The sequence below is a fragment of the Rhineura floridana genome, chromosome 3 (genome assembly GCF_030035675.1).
Source record: "Rhineura floridana isolate rRhiFlo1 chromosome 3, rRhiFlo1.hap2, whole genome shotgun sequence".
NCBI classification, from domain to species: domain Eukaryota; kingdom Metazoa; phylum Chordata; class Lepidosauria; order Squamata; family Rhineuridae; genus Rhineura; species Rhineura floridana.
In genome coordinates, this window is record NC_084482.1 from 2,893,566 (window position 1) to 2,920,892 (window position 27,327).

A 27,327-nucleotide genomic window follows, 5' to 3' on the forward strand; every position below is an offset into this window, starting at 1 on the left:
AGGCCCAAGTGTTCTCTCTAGGCCATGTCTGGCTCCAAAGTGCCTAACATATACCTAAAATGAAATTCTTCCTATTATTCCCCAGGAGCAAAATAAATTCTAAAGTTTAGATGTCTTTGGTGTGGTTCTGGTGGGTACTACTACGTTGAAAAAAATACACGTTTAGATCTTGCTAATGTTTTTAGATTTTTAAAAATGTTTTAAATATGTTTTTATTTTAATTGTAGTTTTTCTACTGCTTGCTTGTTTGCTACCTTGGGCTTCTTTGGGAGGAAGGGCAGGATAGAAGTTTAATAAATGATAGTGAAGAACAATAAAAATTGCACACAACTGTGTATATCCAGTGTGCCACAGTGGATGCCACTGCTTCTGTCGATTGTCCTTTGAGATCAAATGTAGATGAATTACAGAACAATGTAGTCTTTAAGGGAACTGCTGGCATGAATATATTACTTACTGGTTTAAAAAAAATATGAGTGGCTCTGTTGTCGTAAGGACTTTTAGCTGCTCAGCGGAACTTCTCTGCCCTCTCCCCACTTACCCTGTCAATCTGCTCCCTGCCTGATTTAGGGGTCACTCGGAGAGAGGAGAGAGTGGGGAAGTTCCATTGTGCAGCTAAATATCCTTGAGAATGATTTGAGGTTAGTAAGGGATGCTAAAAGCAACAAAAAAGCTTTCTTCAGGTACGTCCACAGTAAAAGACAGAGAAAAGAAACGGTGGCACAGCTACTCAATGAGGATGGCAAAATGCTAACAGATGACTTCCTACTTTGGCTCTGTCTTCTCCGACACAAGGGTCTATGACCCTCCCAGGAAGCATGAAGTAGAAGGGGCAGGATTGGACCTTGAGATTGATAGACAAATGGTCAAGGAATACCTAATCACTTTGAACGAGTTCAAAGAGTACTTATCAATGGTTCCTTCTCAAACTAAGTAATGAGTGGGGTACCACAGGGCTTGGTCCTGGGCCCAGTGCTCTTCAACATTTTTATTAACGACTTGGATGAGGAGGCACAGAGCACGCTTATCAAATTTGCAGATGATACAAAATTGGGGGCATAGCTAATACCGTGGAAGACAGAAACAAAATTCAAAGGGACCTTGATAGGCTGGAGCATTGGGCTGAAAACAACAGAATGAAATTCAACAGGGATAAATGCAAAGTTCTACACTTAGGAAAAAGAAACCAAATGCACAGTTATAAGATGGGGGATACTTGGCTCAGCAGTACGACATGTAAGAAGGATCTTGGAATTGTCGTTGATCACAAGCTGAATATGAGCCAACAGTGTGATGTGGCTTCAAAAAAGGCATATGCTATATTACAGAAGTATCATTTCCAAATTGCGTGAAGTATTAGTTCCCCGCTATTCAGCACTGGTTAGGCCTCATCTTGAATACTGCATCCAGTTCTGGTCTCCGCACTTCAAGAAGGATGCAGACAAACTGGAACAGGTTCAGAGGAGGGCAACAAGGATTATCAGGGGACTGGAAACCAAGCCCTATGAGGAGAGACTGAAAGAACTGGGCATGCTTAGTCTGGAGAAGAGAAGACTGAAGGGAGATACGATAGCACTCTTCAAGTACATGAAAGATTGTCACATAGAGGAGGGCCGGAATCTCTTCTCGATCGTCCCAGACTGCAGGACACGGAATAATGGGCTCAAGTTGCAGGAAGCCTGATTTGGACTGTACATCAGGAAAAACGTCCTAACTGTTAGAGCCATATGACAATGGAACCAATTACCTAGAGAGGTAGTGGGCTCTCCGACACTGGAGGCATTCAAGAGGCAGCTGGACAGCCATCTGTCGGGAATGCTTTGATTTGGATTCCTGCATTGAGGAGGGGGTTAGACTTGATGGCCTTGTAGGCCCCTTCCAACTCTACTATTCTATGATTCTATGACGTCAGAGACATTAGCAGGGAAGAATGCAAAAAGATAGTATCTCTAGTTTAAAAGAGAGAAAGACCTCAATGGATGACTAAAGAAACACTTAAAATGGTTAAAGAGAGAAGGAAAGCAAAAGGAGATAGAAACACGGTTAGAACCCTAAACGCAGCAATACAACGGCTAGTACGTAGGGACAAAGAGAACTATTACAATAGTTATTGTATAGAAATAGAAGAGGGCAACAAAAAGGGAAGAACAAGAGCCCTATTCCAAAAGATTAGAGAAATGAAAGGGAAATTTAGACCAAGAGTAGGGGTGTTGAATAATCAACAGGGAAATACACTGACTGACCCAGACGAAATTAAAGGAAGATGGAAGCAATACTCTGAAGAACTCTGTAAAAGAGATGCACGGAGGACAGATTAATTCATGGAGGAACCTTATGAAGAAGGAGATATTTTAGAATGTGAAGTGGAAGCTGCTCTTAAAATACTTGGAAGAAACACATCATGAGGAACAGATGGCATAACAGTAGAGTTGCTACAAGCGACTGAGACTGTCAAAAATTCGTCAACGAATATGGAAAACTAAACAATGGCCCACAGACTGGAAGCTTTCCATATACATCCCAATTCCAAAGAAAGGGGATCCCAGGGAATGCAGTAATTATCAAACTATTGCCTTAATATCCCATGCAAGTAAAGTAAAGCTCAAGATTCTACAACAAAGGCTCTTACCATATATGGAGCAAGAAATGTCAGACGTCCGAGCTGGATTTAGGAAGGGAAGAGGCAACAGAGATCACATCCGAAGTATAAGTTGCATAATGGAACGGAGCAAGGAATTTCAGAAGTAAATCACCCTGTGCTTTATAGATTACAGCAAAGCCTTTGATTGTGTAGATCATGAAACACTTTAAAAGAAATGGGGGTGCCACAGCATCTGATTGTCTTGATGCGCAACCTATACTCTGGACAAGAGGCTACTGTAAGGACAGAATATGGAGAAACTTAGTGGTTCCTAATCGGAAAGGGGGTGAGACGGGTGTATTTTATTACCCTACTTGTTTAATCTATATGCAGAAGATATCATACGGAAAGCAGGATTGGACCAAGATGAAAGAGGTGTGAAAACTGGAGGAAGAAATACCAATAATTTAAGATATGCAGACAATACCATACTCTTAGCAGAAACCAGTAATGATTTGAAACGAATGCTGATTAAAGTTAAAGAGGAAAGCACAAAAGCAGGACTACAGCTGAACGTCAAAAAGACTAAAGTAATGACAATGATTTATGTAACTTTAAAGTTGACAATGAGGACATTGATTGTCAAGGATTATCAATACCTTGGCACAGTCATTAACCAAAATGGAGACAATAGTCAAGAAATCGGAAGAAGGGTAGCTTCTGTGGAGGTCAGCTGTGAGAGAACTAGAAAAGGTTCTCAAATGCAAAGATGTATAACTGAACACTAAAGTCAGGAACGTTCAGACCATGGTATTCCTGATCTCTATGTGTTGATGTAAAAGTTGGACAGTGAAAAAAGCGGATAAGAGAAAAATCAACTCATTTGAAATGTGGTGTTGGAGGAGGGCTTTGCGGATGCCATAGACTCCGAAAAAGACAAATAATTGGGTATTAGAACAAATTAAACTATCACTAGAAGCTAAAATGATGAAACTGAGGTTATCATACTTTGGACACATAATGTGAAGAAATGATTCACTAGAAAAGACAATAATGATGGGAAAAACAGAAGGGAGTAGAAAAAGAGGAAGACCAAACAAGAGATGGATTGATTCCATAAAAGAAGCCACAGACTTTACAGGGTGGTTCACGACAGATATTATTGTACAACGCTGATTCATAGGGTCGCCATAAGTCGTAATCGATTTGAAGGCACATAACAGAAACCCTGTTCCACATATCTCCCCAAGGTTATTCAGGGAGTGGGGGTAAGGGTTTTGAAAACTAAAAATATGGTTGGGGTGAAGAAGGAGATGCTGTGTCTCCCCACTCTCCCTGACAGCGGGCAGGTGCAACCAGCACCACACAAGAACCACTTCACGCCCAGGGTGCGGCTCATTTGTGGGGTGAGGTGCAGCTCCCAGAGCAATGGATGCAGATTCCCCCTCCTATCTGTGCTTACTCTTGCAGGATCTCTAGCAATCCTCAGCGATCCCACGAGAGCCTGAGCAGGGTGGAGTCAAGGCCAGGCCTTAGGCCAGGCCTTAGACCTAGGCCTGCTTGACAGCAGCGTCTTCCTTCATGCACTGGTTTTGAAGGGAGGACATAGTGGGAGTGGACTGTCAAAGCTCCACGTAAGAGGTCAGTATCAGTTAGAGGGCTCTCTGGCAGCTGTTCCGTGGCCTCCTCCCTCCAGAAGCCAGCACCAGGCATTGGCTGTTGTCATTCACTCCCCCACACCCTGCCTCCTGGTAGCCCCGGATCACTATGGGCTGCTATACCTGGCCTCTAGCAATTTGGGACTATCTGACCCCAGCTTAGTCCAGTGTCCAGTGGGACTTGTAGTTTGGACTACCAGGCCTTCTCTCCTACAGCACAGTAGAAATGGACAGGAGGCAGAGATATCTCCCTGTAAGTATTTTTTTAAGTTCAAGAGGGATTGTGGAGATGGCAGGGGGCAGCTAGATGGGCGACTAATAAATCCAATAAAACAAACAAATAAATAAATAAATAGTTGGATAATGTGGCTATACTTTTCCAACTTGTATTTTAACTGAAACTAGAGAATAATTTGGGGACTTGTACAACTCCCCTCTTCTTTGAGCTGAGCTTCACAAGCCCCTGAATATCCTATTGAAGCCTGAGTTTAGTGTATTTCTCTGGCATCTCTAGCTCTCACATGTACATTATTCAAAGAGGTCTGCACAGTTACTTTTGTGGGCTATGAAGGGCTATTCTTGTTACAAGAAACCAAACCTAGACGTTCCATTGGGGCAGGATTTCATCCATGTTCCATCTGTTGTCATCAGAAACCTTCTGTGACAATACCTGCAGTGTTACGCATGCAGGCAACGTCGTTGAAGTTTTCAGTAAATTCTCCCTTTTATGCAGCCCATAGGTACAATTAATGAAAGTTACCTGAACTGTGTAACACATGCTGTTGCAAGAGGTTTGTTGCATGTAGCTCCTTTTGCGTATCCTGAAGACATAGAGTGTGCTCTGCCAGTTGTTTGGCAAATGATACTGTTTTGTTCTTTCCTTAGTGGAAAATTTGCTTGTTGGGGCATTAACTACACACACATCCCAAACACACCTGGCCATCTACCACAAACTGCTCTGTAAAGAAGGTTCCTGATAACCTCTTTATGTTTGTTTCTTGTGGGCTTAAAAATTTTTTTTTATGTTATTTGTAAGCTGCTTTGGAAGGATTTGTATCTTGCAAGGCAGTTTGTAAACAATTAGCATAAATGAACAAACAACCCCCAATTTCAACATTCCATTAGATTTTTTTATGGTTAGGATATATATCTTGTAAATTCTGAATTCTGGATATATTTCTTTAGCAAGGGTGTTTTTGTTTTCAAACTATTCATTAGAAGCTTATTTGAGGAAAACAGTAATAGTTGACAAACTTAGCTGAAAGACAGTTAGTCCACTGTTATTGGTCTTCCCTGTAACTCGCAGATAAAGGAAGAGTGTTGAGAATGGCCCAGGGTATGCCTAGCGCAATGATCAGGCACAACATGAGTGTGAATGGAGAATGTGCCCCAGAAAGCTCTGCAAGATGCAAGGACTCTGTGGCTGGCCGTCAAGGGTTCCTTGGCAGACATATACATAATGTGAGGGTTGCCACAAGGTCTGAGGTTTAGAAACAACTGCACGGGGCCATATCCTGTTGTGAAAATCATTGAAGCTTCATCAGGAAAAAAAAGAATAAAGAAGCAGGAGCTCATGAATATTGTTTAATTTTTTTTAAATGAAAGCAACTTGCAGCAAAAACTAAAACAATATATGCATTTATTTATTTGGAGCATGTGCACCCTACTGTTCAGCTGAAAAAGCTCCCAGAGTGGCTTATATACAATCAATTAAAATAAATAGTTCCAGCTCACAGGCCCACAGACACAAAAGGGGGAAAAAGGCTGGGGAGGGAAAGAAAAAAGTAAATTTGGGCGCCAGTTCTGAAAGTTAAATGGTAGTTCTTATTATCAGCTGGAATGGAAACAGCTGAAGGGCAAGATGAGCCTAATGGAGTTGGTTTTTCAGCAGAGATGGTGGAATATGACTAGATTTTCATATCGCCCAATATAGCAATACTATGGTGAAACAATCATCTAAATAAGAGCACATTTCAAGAAGGGTAATACAGCATATGCCAAGTCAACAACTCAGAGATCAAATCAATTAAGCTCAAAGGCTTAAAAAACAGCTTTGTCAATTGGTGTTGGTATCTTCCTACAGTGTTGATGCTTGGTGGGCCTTCCTGAGGAGGGCATTCCATAGATTTGGTGCCGCCACTGAGAGGGTCCTGCTTCTAGTAGATATCTGTTGAGTTTTGTTTGATGGAGGCAGATTGAGTGGGGTGTCTGGTGTTAAAACAGAATATATGAGGGATCATATATGGGAGAAGCTACCACTGAAGTTTCAGGATCATCCTTGCATTGTTTTATACTTGTGAAGTGACGTCTGAATGAAAATTCCTCCACCAGTTTGGATGGAGGCTGATGCTAGTATTTTTTTTTTTTTACTGAGGGCAGTGGGTCTGCTTGTACAACCACTAGTTTACAATAATCTTCTGTGAAACACAAGCTAATATTGACGTGTACTGTAAGTCTACAGCACTCTTCATGACTGAGTTACATCTTGTTCCCTGCAGCTGGGTTTGCTGATGGATTTGTCTCCTGAAATCATGATGGCTCGCGATGGGGAGGATGATAATGAACTTGAGGCTGAACTCCTGGCTATTGTTGGAGGACAACCAGATCAAAAACAGAAACCAAATGGAAAAAGTAAGTGTTCTCCAGGTGTTTGCTGCTTGCAATAGGGCAGCCTTTTTCAACCAGTGTGCCTCCAGATGTTGTTGGACCACAACTCCCATCATCCTCAGACAGCATTGCCAATGGTCAAGAAAGATGGGAGTTGTGGTCCAACAACATCTGGAGGCACATTGGTTGGGAAAGGCTACAATAGAGATTTGAGTGATGTGCATTATGTGTGGGGTGCATCTTCAGTCCCTTTCCAACTCTTCTGCCAAAATTTGTTGCCCAAGTCTGCCAAAAAGAAGGGCATTGCCTTCTTTTTCTCTTTATCTTGATGCTTTCTTTTAACTCTGCGATCTCCTGAGTTTCTCTTCCTCTTCATTGCCCTCCCTTCACTTGGCTCATATAGACAGCTATTTAAGCTGCACAAAATTCCCATTCATCCCCCATCTTCATGTTCCTGAGCAGACTATAATCATCGCTGCTGGAACACATTCACACCAGACGTTTATCCCACTATTATTCCACTTTATACCGTCATGGCTTTAATCGGTCCCTCTTCCCAGAGAATACTAGGAACTGTAGCTCTGTAAGGGGAATAGAGGGTCTCCTAACAACTTTCCGCACCTTTCACAAACTACAGTTGCCAGGATTCAAGCCATGACTGCTTAAAGTGGAATAATAGTCTGTTGTGAATGTGACCCCAGCTGCGTGAATGTTTTTGGCCACAATACCAATAAGTTTGTTCCCCCTCCTGCTTCTGGGGCAGCTGTCAGGAAGCAATGGCCAACCTACTTCAGTGCCCAGGCCACTGTCCTGTCCCCAGTCCACCAAAAAAGGTGTCCTGGAATGCCTTTGGACTCAACTTGTTTGTTTGTTTTCTTGCCTGAGAACAACATGGCGTACACATGCAACAAGTGCAAGCTTGTGGCACTTTTGGAAGAAAAGTGAGAGGCCTGGAACGGCGGGTGGCCACACTGAGGACTATAAGAGAAGATGAAGAGTTCTTAGACAGAACACTGGAACAACAGCAGCAAAGAGAAGTGGAGGTGGAAGAACAACAGCATGTGGTAGCAGAAGAGGAGACTGCTTTGGAGAGAAACAACGAAGTGGAGGAAACTCCGTGGGAAAGGGTGACAGGAGCAGAAGAGCTAGAAGACACCCTTCACCAGTGGAACTACGGAACCGCTTTCAACTACTCGAGGATGAGACTGGAGGATAGCCTGTGATGGAAGAATTAAAGGATACCCCGTGCCACAACGAGCAAGAGGCTGAAGCTCAATCAAGCAGGACCAATGAAACCACATCCCGCAACAAGAAGAGAAGAGAACTAGTAGTGGGAGACTCCCTACTGTGTGGGATCAAAACCCAGGTATGCCGAGAAGCTCTGTGGACTCGCCAGGTATGCTGTCTACCAGGAGGACGGATTAGAGATGTGACGGAAGGGTTGCCATCACTCATCAAGCCCACCGACAGGTATCCCTTTCTCCTCATCCATGTGGGAACAAATGATACTGCTGAACAGAGCTATGAAGAAATCACATCAGACTTTGAAGCTCTAGGAAGGAAACTCAAGGACTTTGGGGACCATATAGTTTTTTCATCCATCTTTCCAGTACTTAGAAGAGGAGTAGAAAGTGAAAGAAAAATACTCTGTGTGAATGAATGGCTACGAAGGTGGTGCCAACGTGAGAGATTTGGATTCTGGGACCACGGGCTATGCTTCCTGGAAGATGGACTGCTGGCAAGTGATGGGTTGCATCTCACAAGGACTGGGGAGAATGTGTTTGGCCACAGCATGGAGAAGATCATCAGGAGGGCTTTAAACTGAATCCTAAGGGGGAGGGAGACGTAAACTTGGTGGTAACAACTGATGAAGGCTTGTGCACAGTAACGGGAACAGAGAGATCTGCTCTAATAGGGCCCAGTAACGGTCCTCAGAAAAATGTAGTAAGGAAGCAAAGCCATAAATCACATAGTCCTCGATGTCTGTATACTAATGCGCAGAGCATGGGAAACAAGCAGGACGAACTTGAACTCTTAATACAGGAGGGCAGTTACGACTTGATAGGTATAACTGAAACTTGGTGGGATGACTCCCATGACTGGAATACAGCAATTAAAGGAAATAACCGGTTCAAAAAGAACAGAAGGAATAAAAAGGGAGGTGGAGTCGTGCTATATGTTAGAAATATATATCCCTGCACAGAAATACAGGAAGATGAGCTTGGTAGCTCTACCAAGAGTATCTGGATTAAAATTAATGGGGCAAGTAATAAAAAGAATGTGGTGCTTGGAGTCTATTACCGACCATCCAATCAAGGAAAAGACGAGAATGTAACTTTTGAAAAGCAAATTGCCGATGTTTTGAGGAGGCATGATGTAGTAGTAATGGGGAATTTCAATTATTCTGATATCTGTTGGGAGACAAATTCTGCCAAACATGGCCCCTCCAAGAAATTTCTGACTTGTGTTGGAGATAACTTTCTCCTACAGAAAGTGGAGGAAGCAACCAGAGGATCAGCTATACTGGACTTGATTCTAACCAACAGAGATGATTTGGTGGATGAAGTGGCAGTTACGGGAACTGTGGGGGAAAGTGACCACACCATACTTGAATTCTTGATTTTAACAGAAGCAAAAGCTGAGAGTAGCCATATGCGCACCCTGGACTTCAGGAAAGCTGATCTTAATAAACTCGGAACAATTCTAAGAACGGTTCCATGGCAAGCCACCTTAATGAGAAAAGGAGTCGAAGATGGGTGGGAGTTTCTAAAAAAGGAAATCCTAAAAATGCAATGGCAAGCAATTCCAACAAGGAAAAAAGGGAGGAAACAGCAGAAGAAGCCAATGTAGCTTCACAAAAAGCTTAGAGATGACCTGAAAACAAAAAAGGACACATACAGGAAGTGGAAAGAAGGCCAGGCCACAAAGGAAGAGTAGAGGCAGGTATCACGGAATTGCCGGGATGGTGTCAGGAAAGTTAAAGCTGAGAATTTGAGGTTAGGGAGGGATGCTAAAAGCAACAAAAAAGCTTTCTTCAGGTATGTCCATAGTAAAAGACAGAGAAAAGAAACGGTGGCACAGCTACTCAATGAGGATGGCAACATTGTAACAGATTACAAAGAAAAGGCAGAAGTGCTCAATTCCTACTTTGACTCAGTCTTCTCCTGAAAAAGGGTCTATGTGCCTCCCGGGAAACATGAAGTAGAAGGGTCAGGATTGGAGCTTGAGATTGATAGAGAAATGGTCAGGGAATACCTAATCACTTTGAACGAGTTCAAATCGGCAGGGCCCAATAAACTGCATCCTAGACTATTGAAGGAACTGGCTGAAGAATTCTCAGAACCGCTGTCTATTCTCTTTGCGAAATCATGGAGGACTGGTGAAGTGCCGGCTCACTGGAGGAGAGTTAATGTTGTCCCTATCTTCAAAAAGGGCAAAAAGGATGAACCAGGGAACTACAGACCAGTCAGCCTAACATCAATCCCTGGAAAAACTCTGGAGCAGATTATAAAGCAGTCAGACTATAAGCACCTTGAAAACAATGCAGTGATTACTAGGAGCCAACATGGATTTGTGAAGAACAAATCCTGCCAAACTAATCTTATCTCATTTTTTGACCGGGTAACCTCCCTTGTAGACTGTGGGAATACTGTGGACATAATATATCTCGACTTCAGCAAAGCTTTTGACAAAGTGCCCTATGATATTCTGATTAGCAAGCTAGCTAAATGTGGGCTGGATGGAACAACTGTCAGGTGGATCCACAGTTGGCTCCAGAATCGTACTCAAAGAGTGCTTATCAATGGTTCCTTCTCAAACTGGGTGGAAGTAACGAGTGGGGTACCACAGGGCTCAGTCCTGGGCCCAGTGCTCTTCAACATTTTTATTAACGACTTGGATGAGGAGGCACAGAGCATGCTTATCAAATTTGCAGATGATACAAAATTGGGTGGCATAGCTAATACCGTGGAAGACAGAAACAAAATTCAAAGAGACCTTGATAGGCTGGAGCATTGGGCTGAAAACAACAGAATGAAATTCAACAGGGATAAATGCAAAGTTCTACACTTAGGAAAAAGAAACCAAATGCACAGTTATAAGATGAGGGATACTTGGCTCAGCAATATGATATGTGAGAAGCATCTTGGAATTGTCATTGATCACAAGCTGAATATGAGCCAACAGTGTGATGTGGCTTCAAAAAAGGCATATGCTATATTACAGAAGTATCATTTCCAAATTGCGTGAAGTATTAGTTCCCCTCTATTCAGCACCGGTTAGGCCTCATCTTGAATACTGCATCCAGTTCTGGTCCCCTCACTTCAAGAAGGATGCAGACAAACTGGAACAGGTTCAGAGGAGGGCAACAAAGATGATCAGGGGACTGGAAACCAAGCCCTATGAGGAGAGACTGAAAGAACTGGGCATGCTTAGTCTGGAGAAGACTGAAGGGAGATACGATAGAACTCTTCAAGTACATGAAAGATTGTCACATAGAGGAGGGCCGGAATCTCTTCTCGATCGTCCCAGAGTGCAGGACACGGAATAATGGGCTCAAGTTGCAGGAAGCCTGATTTGGACTGTACATCAGGAAAAACGTCCTAACTGTTAGAGCCATATGACAATGGAACCAATTACCTAGAGAGGTAGTGAGCTCTCCGACACTGGAGGCATTCAAGAGGCAGCTGGACAGCCATCTGTCGGGAATGCTTTGATTTGGATTCCTGCACTGAGGAGGGGGTTAGACTCGATGGCCTTGTAGGCCCCTTCCAACTCTACTATTCTATGATTCTATGACGTCAGAGACATTAGCAGGGAAGAATGCAAAAAGATAGTATCTCTAGTTTAAAAGAGAGAAAGACCTCAATGGATGACTAAAGAAACTCTTAAAATGGTTAAAGAGAGAAGGAAAGCAAAAGGAGATAGAAACACGGTTAGAACCCTAAATGCAGCAATACAATGACTAATATGTAGGGACAAAGAGAACTATTACAATACGACTAATATGTAGGGACAAAGAACTATTACAATAGTTATTGTATAGAAATAGAAGAGGACAACAAAAAGGGTAGAACAAGAGCCCTATTCCAAAAGATTAGAGAAATGAAAGGGAAATTTAGACCAAGAGTAGGGGTGTTGAATAATCAACAGGGGAACACACTGAGTGACCAAGATGAAATGTTTATTTATTTATTTTATTACATTTTTAGACCGCCCTATAGCAATAAGCTCCCAGGGCGGTGTACAGCATAATAAAACAGGTTAAAATACAGAAACACAATAAAACATAATTAAAAATTTTCAATTTTAAATTCAAATTTTTAAATTTTTAAAATGCCTGGGCGAAGAGGTAGGTCTTCACCTGGCGCCGAAAAGATAGCAAAGAAGGCGCCAGGCGTATCTCATCAGGGAGGGCATTCCATAGTTCGGGGGCTACCACTGAGAAGGCCCTAGCTCTAGTTATCGTTCTCCGTGCCTCCCTATGCGTTGGGACACGGAGAAGGGCCTTCGACGTCGAGCGCAGCGACCGGGTAGGTACATAGCGGGAGAGGCGTTCCGCCAGGTATTGCGGTCCGATGCCGTTAAGGGCTTTATAGGTAAGAACCAACACTTTGAATCTGGCCCGGAAACATATTGGTAGCCAGTGCAGCTGGGCCAGGACAGGTGTTATATGATCAATTTTTTTTGTCCCAGTAAGAACTCTGGCCGCAGCATTCTGCACCAGCTGAAGTTTCCGAACCGTCTTCAGAGGTAACCCTACGTAGAGTGCATTACAGTAGTCCAATCTAGAGGTTACCAGAGCATGGATAACTGTGGCAAGGTTCTCCCTATCCAGATAGGGTCATAGTTGGGCTACCAGCCGAAGCTGGTAGAACGCATTCCGTGCCACCGAGGCTACTTGAGCCTCCAGTGACAGGAGCGGATCTAATAAGATCCCCAAACTACGGACCTGCTCCTTTAGGGGGAGTGTAACCCCATCTAGGGCAGGTCGGACATCAACCATCTGGGCAGAGAGCCCCCCCCCCAACAGCATCTCAGTCTTGTCAGGATTGAGTCTCAGTTTATTAGCTCTCATCCAGTCCATTATCGCGGCCAGGCAGTGGTTTAGTACATTAACAGCCTCACCTGAAGAAGATGAAAAGGAGTAGAGCTGCGTATCATCAGCATATTGCTGGAAACGCACTCCAAATCTCCTAATGACCTCGCCCAGCGGCTTCATATAGATATTAAAGAGCATGGGGGACAGAACTGAACCCTGTGGGACCCCATATTGGAGTATCCAGGGACTCGAGTAATGCTCCCCAAGCACCAGCTTCTGGAGACTATTCTTGAGGTAGGAGCACAGCCACCGCCAAGCAGTGCCTCCAACTCCTAAGTCCGCAAGACGTCCCAGAAGGATACCATGGTCGATGGTATCAAAAGCCGCTGAGAGATCAAGGAGAACCAACAGAGTTACACTCCCTCTGTCTTTCTCCCGACAGAGGTCATCATACAGGGCGACCAAGGCTGTTTCTGTACCAAACCCCGGCCGAAATCCCGATTGACATGGATCCAGATAATCAGTTTCATCCAAGAGAGCCTGGAGCTGGTGAGCGACCACACGCTCTAAAACCTTGCCCAGGAACGGAACATTTGCTACCGGTCTATAGTTGTCAAGATTTTCAGGGTCCAAGGAGGTTTTCTTTAGGAGCGGTCTCACCACCGCCTGTTTCAGGCAGGGTGGTACCACTCCCTCTCGTAAAGAGGCATTGATCACCTCCTTGGCCCATCCGGCTGTTCCGTTCCTGCTAGCTTTTATTAGCCATGAGGGGCAAGGATCCAGAGCAGAAGTGGTCACCCGCACCTGTCCAAGCACCTTGTCCACGTCCTCGAGCTGAACCAACTGAAATTCATCCAATAAAACAGGACAGGACTGTGCTCCGGACACCTCATTAGGCTCAACTGCTACAATATTGGAGTCAAGGTCCCGGCGGATGTTTGCGATCTTATCTTGGAAGTGTCTCGCAAACTCATTACAGCGGGCTATTGATGGTATTATTGCGTTCTGAGGACCAGAGTGTAAAAGTCCCTGAACAACCTTATAAAGTTCCGCTGGGCGGTTAGAAGATGACTGAATGGAGGCAGCAAAGTACTGCTTCTTCGCTGCCCTCACCACCTTCACATAGAGCTTGGTAGAGATCTTCACAAGTGCAAGACCACAGCCGTCGGGAGTTCGTCTCCATTTGCACTCAAGCCGTCTCCTTTCTTGCTTCATCACTCTTAGCTCCGGGGTAAACCACGGAGCCAATTGAGCTCTGCAGAGGAGAGGGCGCACCGGGGCGATCGTGTCAACTGCCCGGGTCATTTCCGTATTCCACAGATTGACCAGGGTTTCGACAGGAGCATCAGTTTTATCAGCCGGAAAACTCCCCAGAGCCTTCTGAAAACCTTCAGGATTCATTAGTCTCCGGGGGCGGACCATCTTAATAGGTCCTCCACCCTTGCAGAGGGAAGAAAACATTGTGAGCCTACACCTCAATAGGCGATGATCTGTCCATGACAGAGGAATAGATGTAAAATCCCTCACTCCCAGATCACCATCCCCTGCTCCAGTAGCAAAAATTAAGTCTAGAGTGTGCCCCGAAATATGCGTAGGGCCAGTAACAAATTGAGACAGCCCCATGGCTGTCATGGAGGCCATGAAGTCCTGAGCCGCCCCAGACAAAGCGGTCTCGGCATGAATGTTGAGATCCCCCAATACCATAAATTTGGGGGATCGCAACACCAAACCCGAGACCACCTCCGTCAGCTCAGTTAGGGAGGCTGTTGGGCAGCAGGGTGGATGGTACACCAACAGTATTCCCAGTCTGTCTCGCTGGCCCAACGTAATATGGAGACACTTCCATAAAAGGAAGATGGAAGCAATACACTGAAGAACTCTATAAAAGAGATGCACGGATGACAGATTAATTCATGGAGGAACCTTATGAAGGAGGAGAAATTTTAGAATGTGAAGTGAAAGCTGCTCTTAAAATACTTGGAAGAAACACATCATGAGGAACAGATGGCATAACAATAGAGTTGCTACAAGCGACTGAGACTGTCAAAAATTCGTCAACGAATATGGAAAACTAAACAATGGCCCACAGACTGGAAGCTTTCCATATACATCCCAATTCCAAAGAAAGGGGATCCCAGGGAATGCAGTAATTATCAAACTATTGCCTTAATATCCCATGCAAGTAAAGTAAAGCTCAAGATTCTACAACAAAGGCTCTTACCATATATGGAGCGAGAAATGCCAGATGTCCAAGCTGGATTTAGGAAGGGAAGAGGCAACAGAGATCACATCCGAAGTATAAGTTGCATAATGGAACGGAGCAAGGAATTTCAGAAGTAAATCACCCTGTGCTTTATAGATTACAGCAAAGCCTTTGATTGTGTAGATCATGAAACACTTTAAAAGAAATGGGGGTGCCACAGCATCTGATTGTCTTGATGCGCAACCTATACTCTGGACAAGAGGCTACTGTAAGGACAGAATATGGAGAAACTTAGTGGTTCCTAATCGGAAAGGGGGTGAGACGGGTGTATTTTATTACCCTACTTGTTTAATCTATACGCAGAAGATATCATACGGAAAGCAGGATTGGACCAAGATGAAAGAGGTGTGAAAACTGGAGGAAGAAATACCAATAATTTAAGATATGCAGACAATACCATACTCTTAGCAGAAACCAGTAATGATTTGAAACGAATGCTGATTAAAGTTAAAGAGGAAAGCACAAAAGCAGGACTATAGCTGAACGTCAAAAAGACTAAAGTAATGACAATGATTTATGTAACTTTAAAGTTGACAATGAGGATATTGATTGTCAAGGATTATCAATACCTTGGCACAGTCATTAACCAAAATGGAGACAATAGTCAAGAAATCGGAAGAAGGGTAGCTTCTGTGGGGGGCAGCTATGAGAGAACTAGAAAAGGTTCTCAAATGCAAAGATGTATAACTGAACACTAAAGTCAGGATCGTTCAGACCATGGTATTCCTGATCTCTATGTGTTGATGTAAAAGTTGGACAGTGAGAAAAGCGGATAAGAGAAAAATCAACTCATTTGAAATGTGGTGTTGGAGGAGGGCTTTGCGGATGCCATGGGCTCCGAAAAAGACAAATAATTGGGTATTAGAACAAATTAAACTATCACTAGAAGCTAAAATGATGAAACTGAGGTTATCATACTTTGGACACATAATGTGAAGAAATGATTCACTAGAAAAGACAATAATGATGGGAAAAACAGAAGGGAGTAGAAAAAGAGGAAGACCAAACAAGAGATGGATTGATTCCATAAAAGAAGCCACAGACTTTACAGGGTGGTTCACGACAGATATTATTGTACAACGCTGATTCATAGGGTCGCCATAAGTCGTAATCGACTTGAAGGCACATAACAGAAACCCTGTTCCACATATCTCCCCAAGGTTATTCAGGGAGTGGGGGTAAGGGTTTTAAAAACTAAAAATATGGTTGGGGTGAAGAAGGAGAGAGCAGGCAGGAGCAACCAGCACCACACAAGAACCACTTCACGCCCAGGGTGCGGCTCATTTGTGGGGTGAGGTGCAGCTCCCAGAGCAATGGGATGCAGATTCCTCCTCCTATCTGTGCTTACTCTTGCAGGATCTCTAGCAATCCTCAGCGATCCCACGAGAGTCTGAGCAGGGTGGAGTCAATGGAATCAATTACCTAGAGAGGTAGTGGGCTGTCCGACACTGGAGGCATTCAAGAGGCAGCTGGACGGCCATCTGTTGGGAATGCTTTGATTTGGATTCCTGCATTGTGCAGTGGGTTGGACTTGATGGCCTTATAGGCCCCTTCCAACTCTACTATTTTCTGATTCATATTGAGTTGATTTTGTGACACATGGCAAGGTCCTGTTGCTTTTTTTTCCTAGCTCCTTTGCCAATGGAAGCTATTGAAAGGATGGCTGCTTTCTGCATGAAGGACCTTGATGAAGAGGATGGGGTAGACGCGGATGATTTGGAAGATGATGATGAACTGATGGTAAAAATCCCTTGGGCATTTGGTAGCATACTGTAGGGATGAGGTTGGAGACTGACAGTGGCATTGTGGATCTGAGAAGGGTTTGCCAAATGGCCATGGTGGAGCACGCTAAGATGGATCTGGACACACTTTGTTCAGGCTTGGAGAAGGGGAGGAAGACCTGATAAACAGAGAGCAGGAGGCTCTTCTGGGCAGATGGAGCAAAATGCCAGAAGGCATTTAGGGATTAATGAAAGGAGGAGACAGAAGTGGCTTACGGGAGTGGGAAGAGCAATTTCAGTTGGTATTATGGCTTGGAAGTGAAGTGGTCAAATGGATGTTTTGGGAGAGAGGTATAGGGGAGGATCTAGGGATGGTAGAAGTTGGGGTGGATGAAGAGAGAAAAGGTTGGGCTGGATGGAGCTTTGCATCAAATCTTGTTAATCTTCCCTTGAAGACTGTGGCACCTCTGGTAGCTAGGAGGAGTTAGGGGTAAATTTAAGGTGGAATGGAAACAGCTTTAGTTTAGGGAGTCAGTGAATGGTAGTGGCAGTGCCATTTTGCAAGGAAGGGCCCGTACACTTGGGGGGAAGGAAGTCAGGCTAATCTGTAGCTTTATTCCAGAAGCAGGAGTGAAGAAAGCAGACGATGGAGTCAACCAGTGTTGCCACTTTGAGTCAGATACTGAAGGAGGGCAGAATGGAATCAACAACTAGTTGTGAGAGGATAGGAGAAGGAAAGCAGAGAGCTGGCACTAGTCCATGGGCTTGGTACAAGTGGGAGTGGGAGACAAGGGAGTTCAGACAATAGTAAAGAGGGGACATTCAGACAGAGAACAACTCTTGAGGTGATCAAGGAGGCAGATTGTGGAGTGGGCACTATTCAAGTTGAGGTGGTGAAAGGCTGAGGAGTCAGTGGAATTATCAGTGTGAATCCTGATGTCTCCAAAGATGCAAATAATGCTTGGTTGTATCTCTTTTCCTCTTAAAAGTCAGAGAGAAAAGATGGGATGGCTATTAATAGGGCAATAGATAATGTGTCCAAAGTGAAGAAGTTGGTCATACTCAGATTAAAGCTGGGATGCAGTGTCTTCAGCCTGATGACGTGCCCTGGAGGAAAATAGCAGTGTTCAGAGGGGTGGATTTAAATTCTGAACATATAAAAAATATTTTTTTCTTTCCTGTGCAGGCTGAACTCAATGAAGTCCTTGAGGAAGATACTGAAACCAAGGGTGCTCCAATAATTGCTGCTGCTAAGGTGCAAACCTCCCTTCCAGCTTGGTTTTCTTGCTCTTGTGTTCTTGGTGGCCACTTTTTAAATTGCAATGGATACTGACGTTGGAAAATTCTGGTTTTTTGTTGAACATCTGTGCTAGCATTAGTTTATAATCCACAGAACAGTAGCCAGTTTTGCAATATAGCTTGGGTCCTATCTGCAGTAAATACAAGGGAGCAGTGAGTAGGATTTCCAACCCCCAGCTATCCCATAAAATGATCAGCTCTATCTATATGTTTGTAGACACTCTCAAAGAACTCTAATAGGTTGGAGAGACAAGACTTCCCATTACAGATGTCATGTTGGTTCTGCTTCAACAAGGCTTATCCTTCTATGCTTGGTTGTTTTATCTTTAACAATATTTTCTACCAGTTTACCCAGGACTGACATTAAGCTAACCACCCTGTAATTCCTGGGATTCCCCTGGATCCCTTTTTTAAAAACTGGTGTTACATTGACCACTTTCAGCCCTCTGGTGGATCTGGATCTGAGGGACAAGTTACATTTTTTAAATAGAAGATCGACAATTTCACATTTGGGTTCTTTGAGAACTGTCAGGTAGATGCCACCTGGACCTGGCAATTTGTCATCTCTCTCATCACCACTGTTTGCTTGAGACTCCCTTCCTGCAAAAGTTAGTTCAGGCACAGGGATCTGCCCTGTATCCTCCACTGTGAAGAGAGATGCAAAGAATTCATTTAGCTTCTCTGCAATCTCTTTATTCTGCTTTAAGCACACCTTTGACTCTCTTGATATCCAAGAGTCCATCCGCCTCCCTAGATGGCCTCCTGCTGTTACTATACTTACTGAGAGTATGATTTCTTTTTCCTGTTATAAAATGATCTAGTTTGGAATGGCTATCCATTTTATAGCACACAGATAAGTAGATACTTCTGCAAGAGAGTGGAGGAACAAGGCCACTTCCCTATCCCGTGTCTGGGACTATGCGGTCAGTGTTCAAATGTACAACTTAGCAGAGTTATTCTTCTGCAAATCAGCAGTGGACCAATATGGAGATTTTTGTTTTGTTTTGAAAGAAAATTTCTCTTTTGTGCTTTCCCAGACAAATGATACCCCAACTGATTCCAGCCAGACTGAATCCATTTTGCTAGAAAGGTTGGCCATGTACAAAGCTGCAGTTGCTAACGCAAAGCAAGCTGGGGAAAGCTCCAAAGTGCGCCGCTATGAAAGGGGCCTCAAGGTAAGCCACCAAATGGTCACCAGGATATAATTTGTAATTTGGCCTTCAGGGAAGACTTTGTTTTTATATGAAAAATTAATGGAAATGGCTTTTTGTTGTTGTTTTAAAAGTCTCCCTTTTCAAAAGGTCTGGGATGCCCATGATGCAAAACGAGGCACTCAAAATCTGCCTTTAACCTTGTTCAGTATCTGATCACAATTTGTTTTTCATATCAGTGCTTATTATTTATTTATTTAATTACTTAAGCTTATATACCGCCCGACTAGCAACAGCTCTCTGGGCGGTGAACATTAAAAATACAATAAAAATAACACAAAACTGTACACAAAACTGTACAGTCTAAAATCAAAATATAATATAATATATATAACAATTTACAATTAACAGGAATTAAAATGGACTTAAATATAATAATTTACAATTAACAGGAATTAAAATGGACTTAATAGTCCTGGTGAGCTTAACACTGCCGTTTAGTACTGGTTTAGAGGTGAGGAGTAAGAGGGTGAGAATATCCTGGTAAGAGGCACTACAGCGGGAGGAACTCAGAGGCCTTGATTACTGCAAGGGAGATAAGGACTTGAGCAACAATATCAGCCACAGCTATAGTACAGTATCTCTCGGGAACAGCACAGTAAGAAGAGACCTGCCTAAGAATAAATTGGGCAGAGATATAACAGAGCCAAGTAAAAAGTATTGGCGGGGATACAAGACGGGCGTTAGGAGAGGAGGAGAAAGGAGGAGAAAGATGCTGCCGGGTATCCAACAATAACAGCAATAATAGCAACAACAGTATCAACAGCTGCTGCCTTCGCCATAGAAGTGGAACTTCACCAAGAGAAATCCTGTAGGAGAAATGACGTCACACATCAGGCGGGTATATCATCGGGTGACGCCAGACACCGGACATTCCCTAGATAAGAAGCTTGTTTAAAGAGCTTCCTTGAAAGGCCGCCTCAGGGACCTGGTGTATCTGAGGATCGTTCGGTCAGATACAGCATTGCGTGAAGAAGGGAAGAGCACAAACAACATCTGGAGCCTGCAGGGAGGAAGAGGTTGCTGGTGGTGTTGTGGCCACTGCCTTGGACCTCAGCTGTTTTGGGCCTTGATCTTCCCACTGAGATTTCCTGCTCTTTGCAGGACTATGACCAAGGCCCTGACTCAAGGTCAAGATTAGGGCCTTGACTTAGCAGTTTTACTAGCCATCTAGCTGACTTGCCTGGCCCACCTGGGCAACAATAATAAGATTTTTACTTGCTTATAGCTGCCGGTCGGCATAGCGTGTTGCTTTTAAGAGCAAGGCTTTTGCCTTTTTATAAAGGAAGGATGTGTTCTCAACTAAAGAGGGCTGAGGAAGGGATCCAGGGGGCTGCCATTAGTGTTGTGAAGGGCAGAGGGAGATACGGAGCGGGGAGACAGTTATGTCATCAGGGGAGATGGGTGTGCAACAGGGTGCTGGTTGCCCCCAAGCTGTCTCCCCGCAAGCTGTCTCCCCGCAAGCTGTCTCCCCGCCCAAGTAGTCTGGATAGCCGGGGTGATAACGCTGCTTATGAATGCCAGGTTGGTGAATGGTAAAACAACAGCCATTCAGGATCTGATACTGGATGAGCACGCTGACCTGGCTTGTATTACAGAGACCTGGTTGGATGAAGATGGGGGGGTTAATCTCTCTCAGCTTTGCCCACCAGGTTTCTCTGTACAGCAGCAGGCAAGACCTGGGGAGCAGGGAGGTGGAGTTGCAGTGGTCTATCGTGATACCATCTCCCTGACCAGGTGCCCTGTCCCACAGTCTTCAGGGTTCAAGTGTGTGTATCTGAAGTTGGGTGGCCGGGACAGAATAGGGATTCTGTTGGTGTACCGCCCACCCCGCTGCTCAACAGTCTCCCTTCCTGAGCTAGCCGGGGTGGTGTCGGGGTTGGTGTTGGAATCACCTAGGTTTGTTGTACTGGGAGACTTCAACATCCATGCCGAGACCGCTCTGGCGGGAGTGGCTGAGGATTTCATGGCCTCCATGACAACCATGGGTCTGTCCCAAGTAATATCTGGTTCCACTCATGCTGCTGGCCACACTCTGGACCTTGTGTTCTGTGCTGGATGGGATGATGGTGATCTTGGTGTGGAGGAACTTTCTGTAGTTCCGTTGTCATGGACAGATCACTACCTGGTTGGGTTTAGACTCACTGGGACTCAAAACCTCTGCAGGGGTGGGGGACCGATTAGGATGGACCACCCCAGCAGGCTGATGGATCCGGATGGTTTCCTGAGAGCTCTTGGGTTTTTTCCTGTCACCTTGGCAGGCAATTCTGTTGAAGCTCTGGCTGACCTCTGGAATGGAGAAATGGCCAGGGCGGTGGACATGATCGCTCCTGAGTGTCGCCTCTCACGGAATGGAACCAAACCAGCCCCCTGGTTTACCAGAAAGCTGACGGTGATGAAACAAATGAGACGGAGACTAGAGCGACGTTGGCGGAAGACTCGGAGCGAGTCTGACCAAAAACGGGCTAGAGCCTATCTGAAGGCCTACTCCATGGCAGTGCGGGCAGCAAAGAAATTATTCTTTTCAGCCACCATTGTGTCTGCGGGGAGCCGACCAGCAGAGCTGTTTCGAGTGGTCAGGGGTCTCCTACATTCTGGCCCCCGAGAGGGTAATATAGACCACTCATCAGCCCGCTGTCAAGAATTTAAACGGCACTTCGCAGACAAAATCGTTCAGATTCGTTCCGACTCGGATGCTATAGTTGATACAGGCTCAGTGGATGTAACTTTGGCTCCTGCTTGTCCAATAATAATGGATTCTTTTCAATTTGTGCAGCCCGAGGATGTGGACAAGATCCTTGGAGAGGTGAGAGCCACCACATGTCTGCTAGATCCCTGCCCTTCCTGGCTCACAAAAAGTGCCAGAGAGGGACTGGCTGAGTGGGTGGGGGGAGTGGTTAATGCCTCCTTACACCAAGGCAGAGTTCCAGGTTGCCTAAAGGAGGCAGTTGTAAGGCCTTTGTTAAAAAAGCCCTCCCTGGACCCCTCCATAATGGATAATTACCGGCCAGTGTCCAATATTCCATTTTTGGGTAAGGTAATAGAGCGTGTGGTGGCCTCCCAGCTCCAGGGATTCTTGGATGAAACGGAGTATCTAGATCCATTTCAGTCTGGTTTCAGGCCTGGTTATGGGACGGAGACGGCTTTGGTCGCCTTGGTGGACGACCTACGCAGAGAACTGGACAGGGGGAGTGTGTCCCTGTTGGTTCTGCTGGACCTCTCAGCGGCTTTTGATACCATCGACCATGGTATTCTTCTGGGCCGCCTTGCTGGGATGGGACTTAGGGGTACTGTTTTGCAGTGGCTCCATTCCTTCCTGGAGGGACGAACCCAGAAAGTGGTGCTGGGGGATTCCTGTTCGACCCCTTGGCCATTGACCTGTGGGGTCCCTCAGGGCTCAGTTTTATCCCCTATGCTATTTAACATCTACATGAAACCGCTGGGAGAGGTTGTCTGGGGGTTTGGGGTTCGGTGCCATCAGTATGCTGATGACACCCAACTCTATTTCTTCTTTCCAACTAATTCCAAGGAAGCTGTCTCGGTTCTAAACCAGTGTCTGGCGTCAGTGGTGGACTGGATGAGGGTGAACAAATTGAAGCTTAATCCAGACAAGACAGAGGTGCTCCTGGTCAGTCGTAAGGCGAATCAGGGAATAGGGATACAGCCTGTGCTGGATGGGGTTACACTCCCCCTGAAGACACAGGTTCGCAGTTTGGGTGTGCTCCTGGACTCAGCGTTAAATTTGGAGTCCCAGGTTTCTGCAGTGGCCAGGAGTGCTTTTGCACAATTAAGATTAGTGCGGCAACTGCACCCATTCCTTGAGCTGTCTGATCTGGCCACGGTGACACATGCCTTAGTTACATCCCGTTTAGATTACTGTAACGTGCTCTACGTGGGGCTGCCTCTGAAGACTGTTTGGAAACTTCAGTTGGTACAACGTGCTGCAGCCAGAATGTTAACTGGGGCTGGTTACAGGGACCGTACTACCCCCCTGTTACAAAAGCTCCACTGGTTGCCACTCTGTTTCTGGACACAATTCAAAGTGCTGGTTTTGACCTATAAAGCCCTATACGGCTTAGGTCCAGGCTATTTATCAGACCGTATCTCCCTGTATGAGCCTGCCCGGGCCCTGAGATCCTCAGGAGAGGCCCTTCTCTCAATACCCACATCTTCTCAAGTACGACTAGTGGGGACGCGTGAGAGGGCCTTCTCGGTGGCTGCCCCTAGGCTTTGGAATTCCCTTCCTAGGGAGGTAAGAATGACCCCCTCTTTGCAGTCCTTCCGCCGACAAGCAAAGACCTTCCTATTCCAACAAGCCTTTGGAATTGAAGGCTAAGGATAGGGCGTGAAGGGTGCTGCATTGCTCATGTCTATTATATCATTTTTAAACTAGTTTGAACTTTTTTAGCTATATGTGTGTATGGTTTTAATATTGGAAATAGTTTAATCTTATTTTAATGTAGACTTTTTAATTATGTTTAATGTATGTTTTTAATTATATGTATTTTTTATCTGGAAGCCGCCATGAGTTCCAGTTTTGGAAAAATGGCAGGGTATAAATAAAGACAACAACAACAACAATAATAATAATAATAATAATAATAATAATAATAACTTGTACAACCCGAGGATGTGGACAGGATCCTTGGAGAGGTGAGGCCCACCACATGTCTGTTAGACCCTTGCCCTTCCTGGCTTATTAAAAGTGCCAGAGGGGGCCTGGCCGACTGGGTGAAGGAAGTGGCCAATGCCTCCCTACAACAAGGCAGAGTTCCAATGTGCCTAAAGGAGGCAGTTGTAAGGCCTTTGCTGAAAAAGCCCTTCCTGGACCCCTCTATTATGGATAATTATCGGCCAGTGTCTAATATCCCATTTCTGGGCGAGGTAATAGAGCGTGTGGTGGCCTCCCAACTACAGGGATTCCTGGATGAAACGGATTATCTAGATCCATTTCAGTCTGGTTTCAGACCTGGTGATGGGACGGAGACGGCTTTGGTCGCCTTGGTAATGACCTACGCAGAGAACTGGACAGGGGGAGTGTGTCCCTGTTGGTTCTGCTGGACCTCTCAGCGGCTTTCGATACCATCGACCATGGTATCCTTCTGGGTCGCCTTACCGGGATGGGACTTGGGGGCACCGTTTTACGATGGCTCCGTTCCTTCCTGGAGGGTCGAACCCAGAAGGTGGTGCTGGGGGATTCCCATTCGACTCCTTGGCCGTTGGCCTGTGGGGTCCCTCAGGGTTCAGTTTTGTCCCCCATGCTATTTAATATCTACATGAAACCGCTGGGAGAGGTTGTCCGGAGGTTTGGGGTTCAGTGCCATCAGTATGCAGTATGAAGCCTGGGCTTCCCCCAGGCACCTGGTTGGCCATTGTGAGAACAGGATGCTGGACTAGATGGGCCACTGGCCTGATCCAGCAGGCTTTTCTTATGCAGATGACACCCAACTCTACTTCTCCTTTCCACCTAATTCCAAGGAAACTGTCTCGGTTCTAAACCAGTGTCTGATAGCAGTGGTGGACTGGATGAGGGTGAACAAGCTGAAGCTTAATCCAGACAAGACAGAGGTGCTCCTAGTCAGTTCAAAGGCGGATCAGGGAATAGGGGTTCAGCCTGTGCTGGATGGGGTTACACTCGCCCTGAAGATGCAGGTTCGCAGTTTGGGTGTGCTCCTGGACTCAGCCTCAAACCTGGAGGCCCAGGTTTCTGCGGTGGCCAGGAATGCTTTTGCACAGTTAAGACTAGTGCGCCAACTGCGCCTGTTCCTGGAGTCGTCTGATCTGGCTATGGTGACACACGCCTTAGTTACATCCCACTTAGACTACTGTAACGCACTTTACATGGAGCTGCCTTTGAAGACTATTTGGAAACTTCAGCAGCCAGAATGTTAACTGGGGCTGGTTACAGGGACCATACAACTTCCCTGCTGCAACAGCTCCACTGGCTGCCAGTCTGTTTCCGGACACAATTCAAAGTGCTGCTTATGACCTATAAAGCCCTATATGGCTTAGGTCCAGGCTATTTGTCAGACCGTATCTCCCTATATGAACCTGCCCGGGCCTGAGATCTTCAGGAGAGACCCTTCTCACGATCCCAACACCTTCACAAGTGCGACTGGTGGGGACACGAGATAGGGCCTTTTCGGTGGCTGCCCCTAGGCTCTGGAACTCCCTCCCTAGGGAGCCAAGAATGGCCTCCTCCACGCAGTCCTTCCGCTGACAGCTAAAGACTTTTTTCTTCCAGCAGGCCTTTGGAACTGAAGGTTTTAAGGGTAGTGACTGAAGAGGATGCTATATGTTATTGTTTTGCCTGTATGCCCCTAAACTGGGTTGCAGTATTTTAAATGTATATCTAATTGGTTTTAACATCTTAATAGTTTAATCCTGTTTTAATGCTGATTTTATATGTTTATAGGTTCTTAATGAGATGTACTTATTTTTATCTGGAAGCCGCCTTGAGTTCCAGTTTGGAAAAAGGGCGGGGTATAAATACAGATAACAAGAACATAATAATAAGAGTTCAAGATACAGGATAGTATCACTTAAGAGATTTCTGTTGAAATGTGAAGTGGTATATAAATTAAATGAATAAAAATAGTATTGCATATCTAATCCTGGGCCTGGTTGACTTCCATTTTATGTAGTTATGTCTTCTAAATTGTGATATGCGAAAGCCACTGTGTCTGTGCAGTTCCAGTGCTGGACTAGGAGCAGAGAGTTGCAAGTTCAATTCCTCACTTGAACATGATGGTCTCTGAGCAACCTGGGACCAGTCACCTTTCCTCAGCCCAGCCTACTGCAAAGGGTAGTTGTGGGAATAAAATGGAGGAAAAAAGAATCTCATGTGCCACATCGAGCTCATTGGAGGAAGGGTGAGATAGAAACATCAATAATAAAGGGATGTTATATAGTGCTTAATAAAGCAAATTAAGAAACAGAGATCCTGCTCTGAAGTACTTGCTATCGCTCCAGTTTGGTAGCTCTAAAGCACACATAGGACTCCCATATAGATAAAAGGCTTTGTTTAGACAGACTCTGTCTGCTCCATATTTTCACTGGAACTTCAGGTTGTCAGCCACGGAGAAAGACAGCAGGAGAAAACACAGAAGAAAAGAGAGTATTGCACAGTAAGAATGAATGCATTTGACATGTTTGTTTCAGTAGTCATAATGGCTTAACTATTGAAATTCTCAAGGTTTAAGAGCAAGAGCAGGCTTCTCCCAAATTTGTGTGTATGAGTGGAGAGGTGGAAGTAATCTCAGGGCCTGCTGTTGATCCCTAAGCTGTGTCAAGCCATTATGTCTGCACTAACCTAGTGCAAGAAAAGAGATACTGCCTTGGCAGAAGGAGGAGACAGCAGGAACATCAGAAGACCTTGTGTTGGATTAGATGAAAAAAGATGTAAAAAGATGTAAAAAGAATGGAATGAGTTGAGCAAGCATTTGGAGAGTCTAGAAAATACCAACAAAATTGTGCTGGATATAAAGATGGAAAGGAAGCCAGTGGAGGTTGTGATGTTCCTGTATGTGAATATAATGTATATATGGTAAGTGCAGGTTTATTATAGGAAATATGGTAAGTGGAGTGAGTGAGAAGGGGTAGTACATGGGCTGTAGAATGTTGAATGATGATTGGCTGTGTGTTTGAATGGCTGAAGGTATAAATGAGAGGATGACAGTTGAGTCTGGGTGGTTGAGGTGGTGTTTGTTGGACAGGGTGAAGGGTGTGTAGTTGGTGGTGGGTGTTGAAGGTTGTTGTAGAGAGATTGGATTAGGAGTTCTGAGGCAAATATTAAGAAGTAAGAATATAAGAGTATTATATAGACTACTGTAATGCGCTCTACGTGGGGCTGCCTTTGAAGACTGTTCGGAAACTTAAATTGGTACAAAGAGCTGCAGCCAGAGTGCTAACCAGGGCTGGTTACAGGGACCATACAACTCCCCTGTT

General features: G+C 44.9%; 1 protein-coding gene across 6 annotated transcripts in view; it reads left to right on the top strand.

The window, feature by feature from the left end:
* Positions 1-27,327, top strand: part of CC2D1A (coiled-coil and C2 domain containing 1A) — an 80,723-nt gene that overhangs the window by 3,778 nt on the left and 49,618 nt on the right. For all 6 annotated transcript variants that reach the window (XM_061613821.1, XM_061613820.1, XM_061613823.1 and 3 more), the window contains exons 3-6: positions 6,738-6,870; positions 16,780-16,889; positions 18,057-18,125; positions 19,207-19,344. In XM_061613821.1, the coding sequence (XP_061469805.1) occupies positions 6,738-6,870; positions 16,780-16,889; positions 18,057-18,125; positions 19,207-19,344 (450 nt within the window). The remainder of the gene's footprint in view (positions 1-6,737; positions 6,871-16,779; positions 16,890-18,056; positions 18,126-19,206; positions 19,345-27,327) is intronic.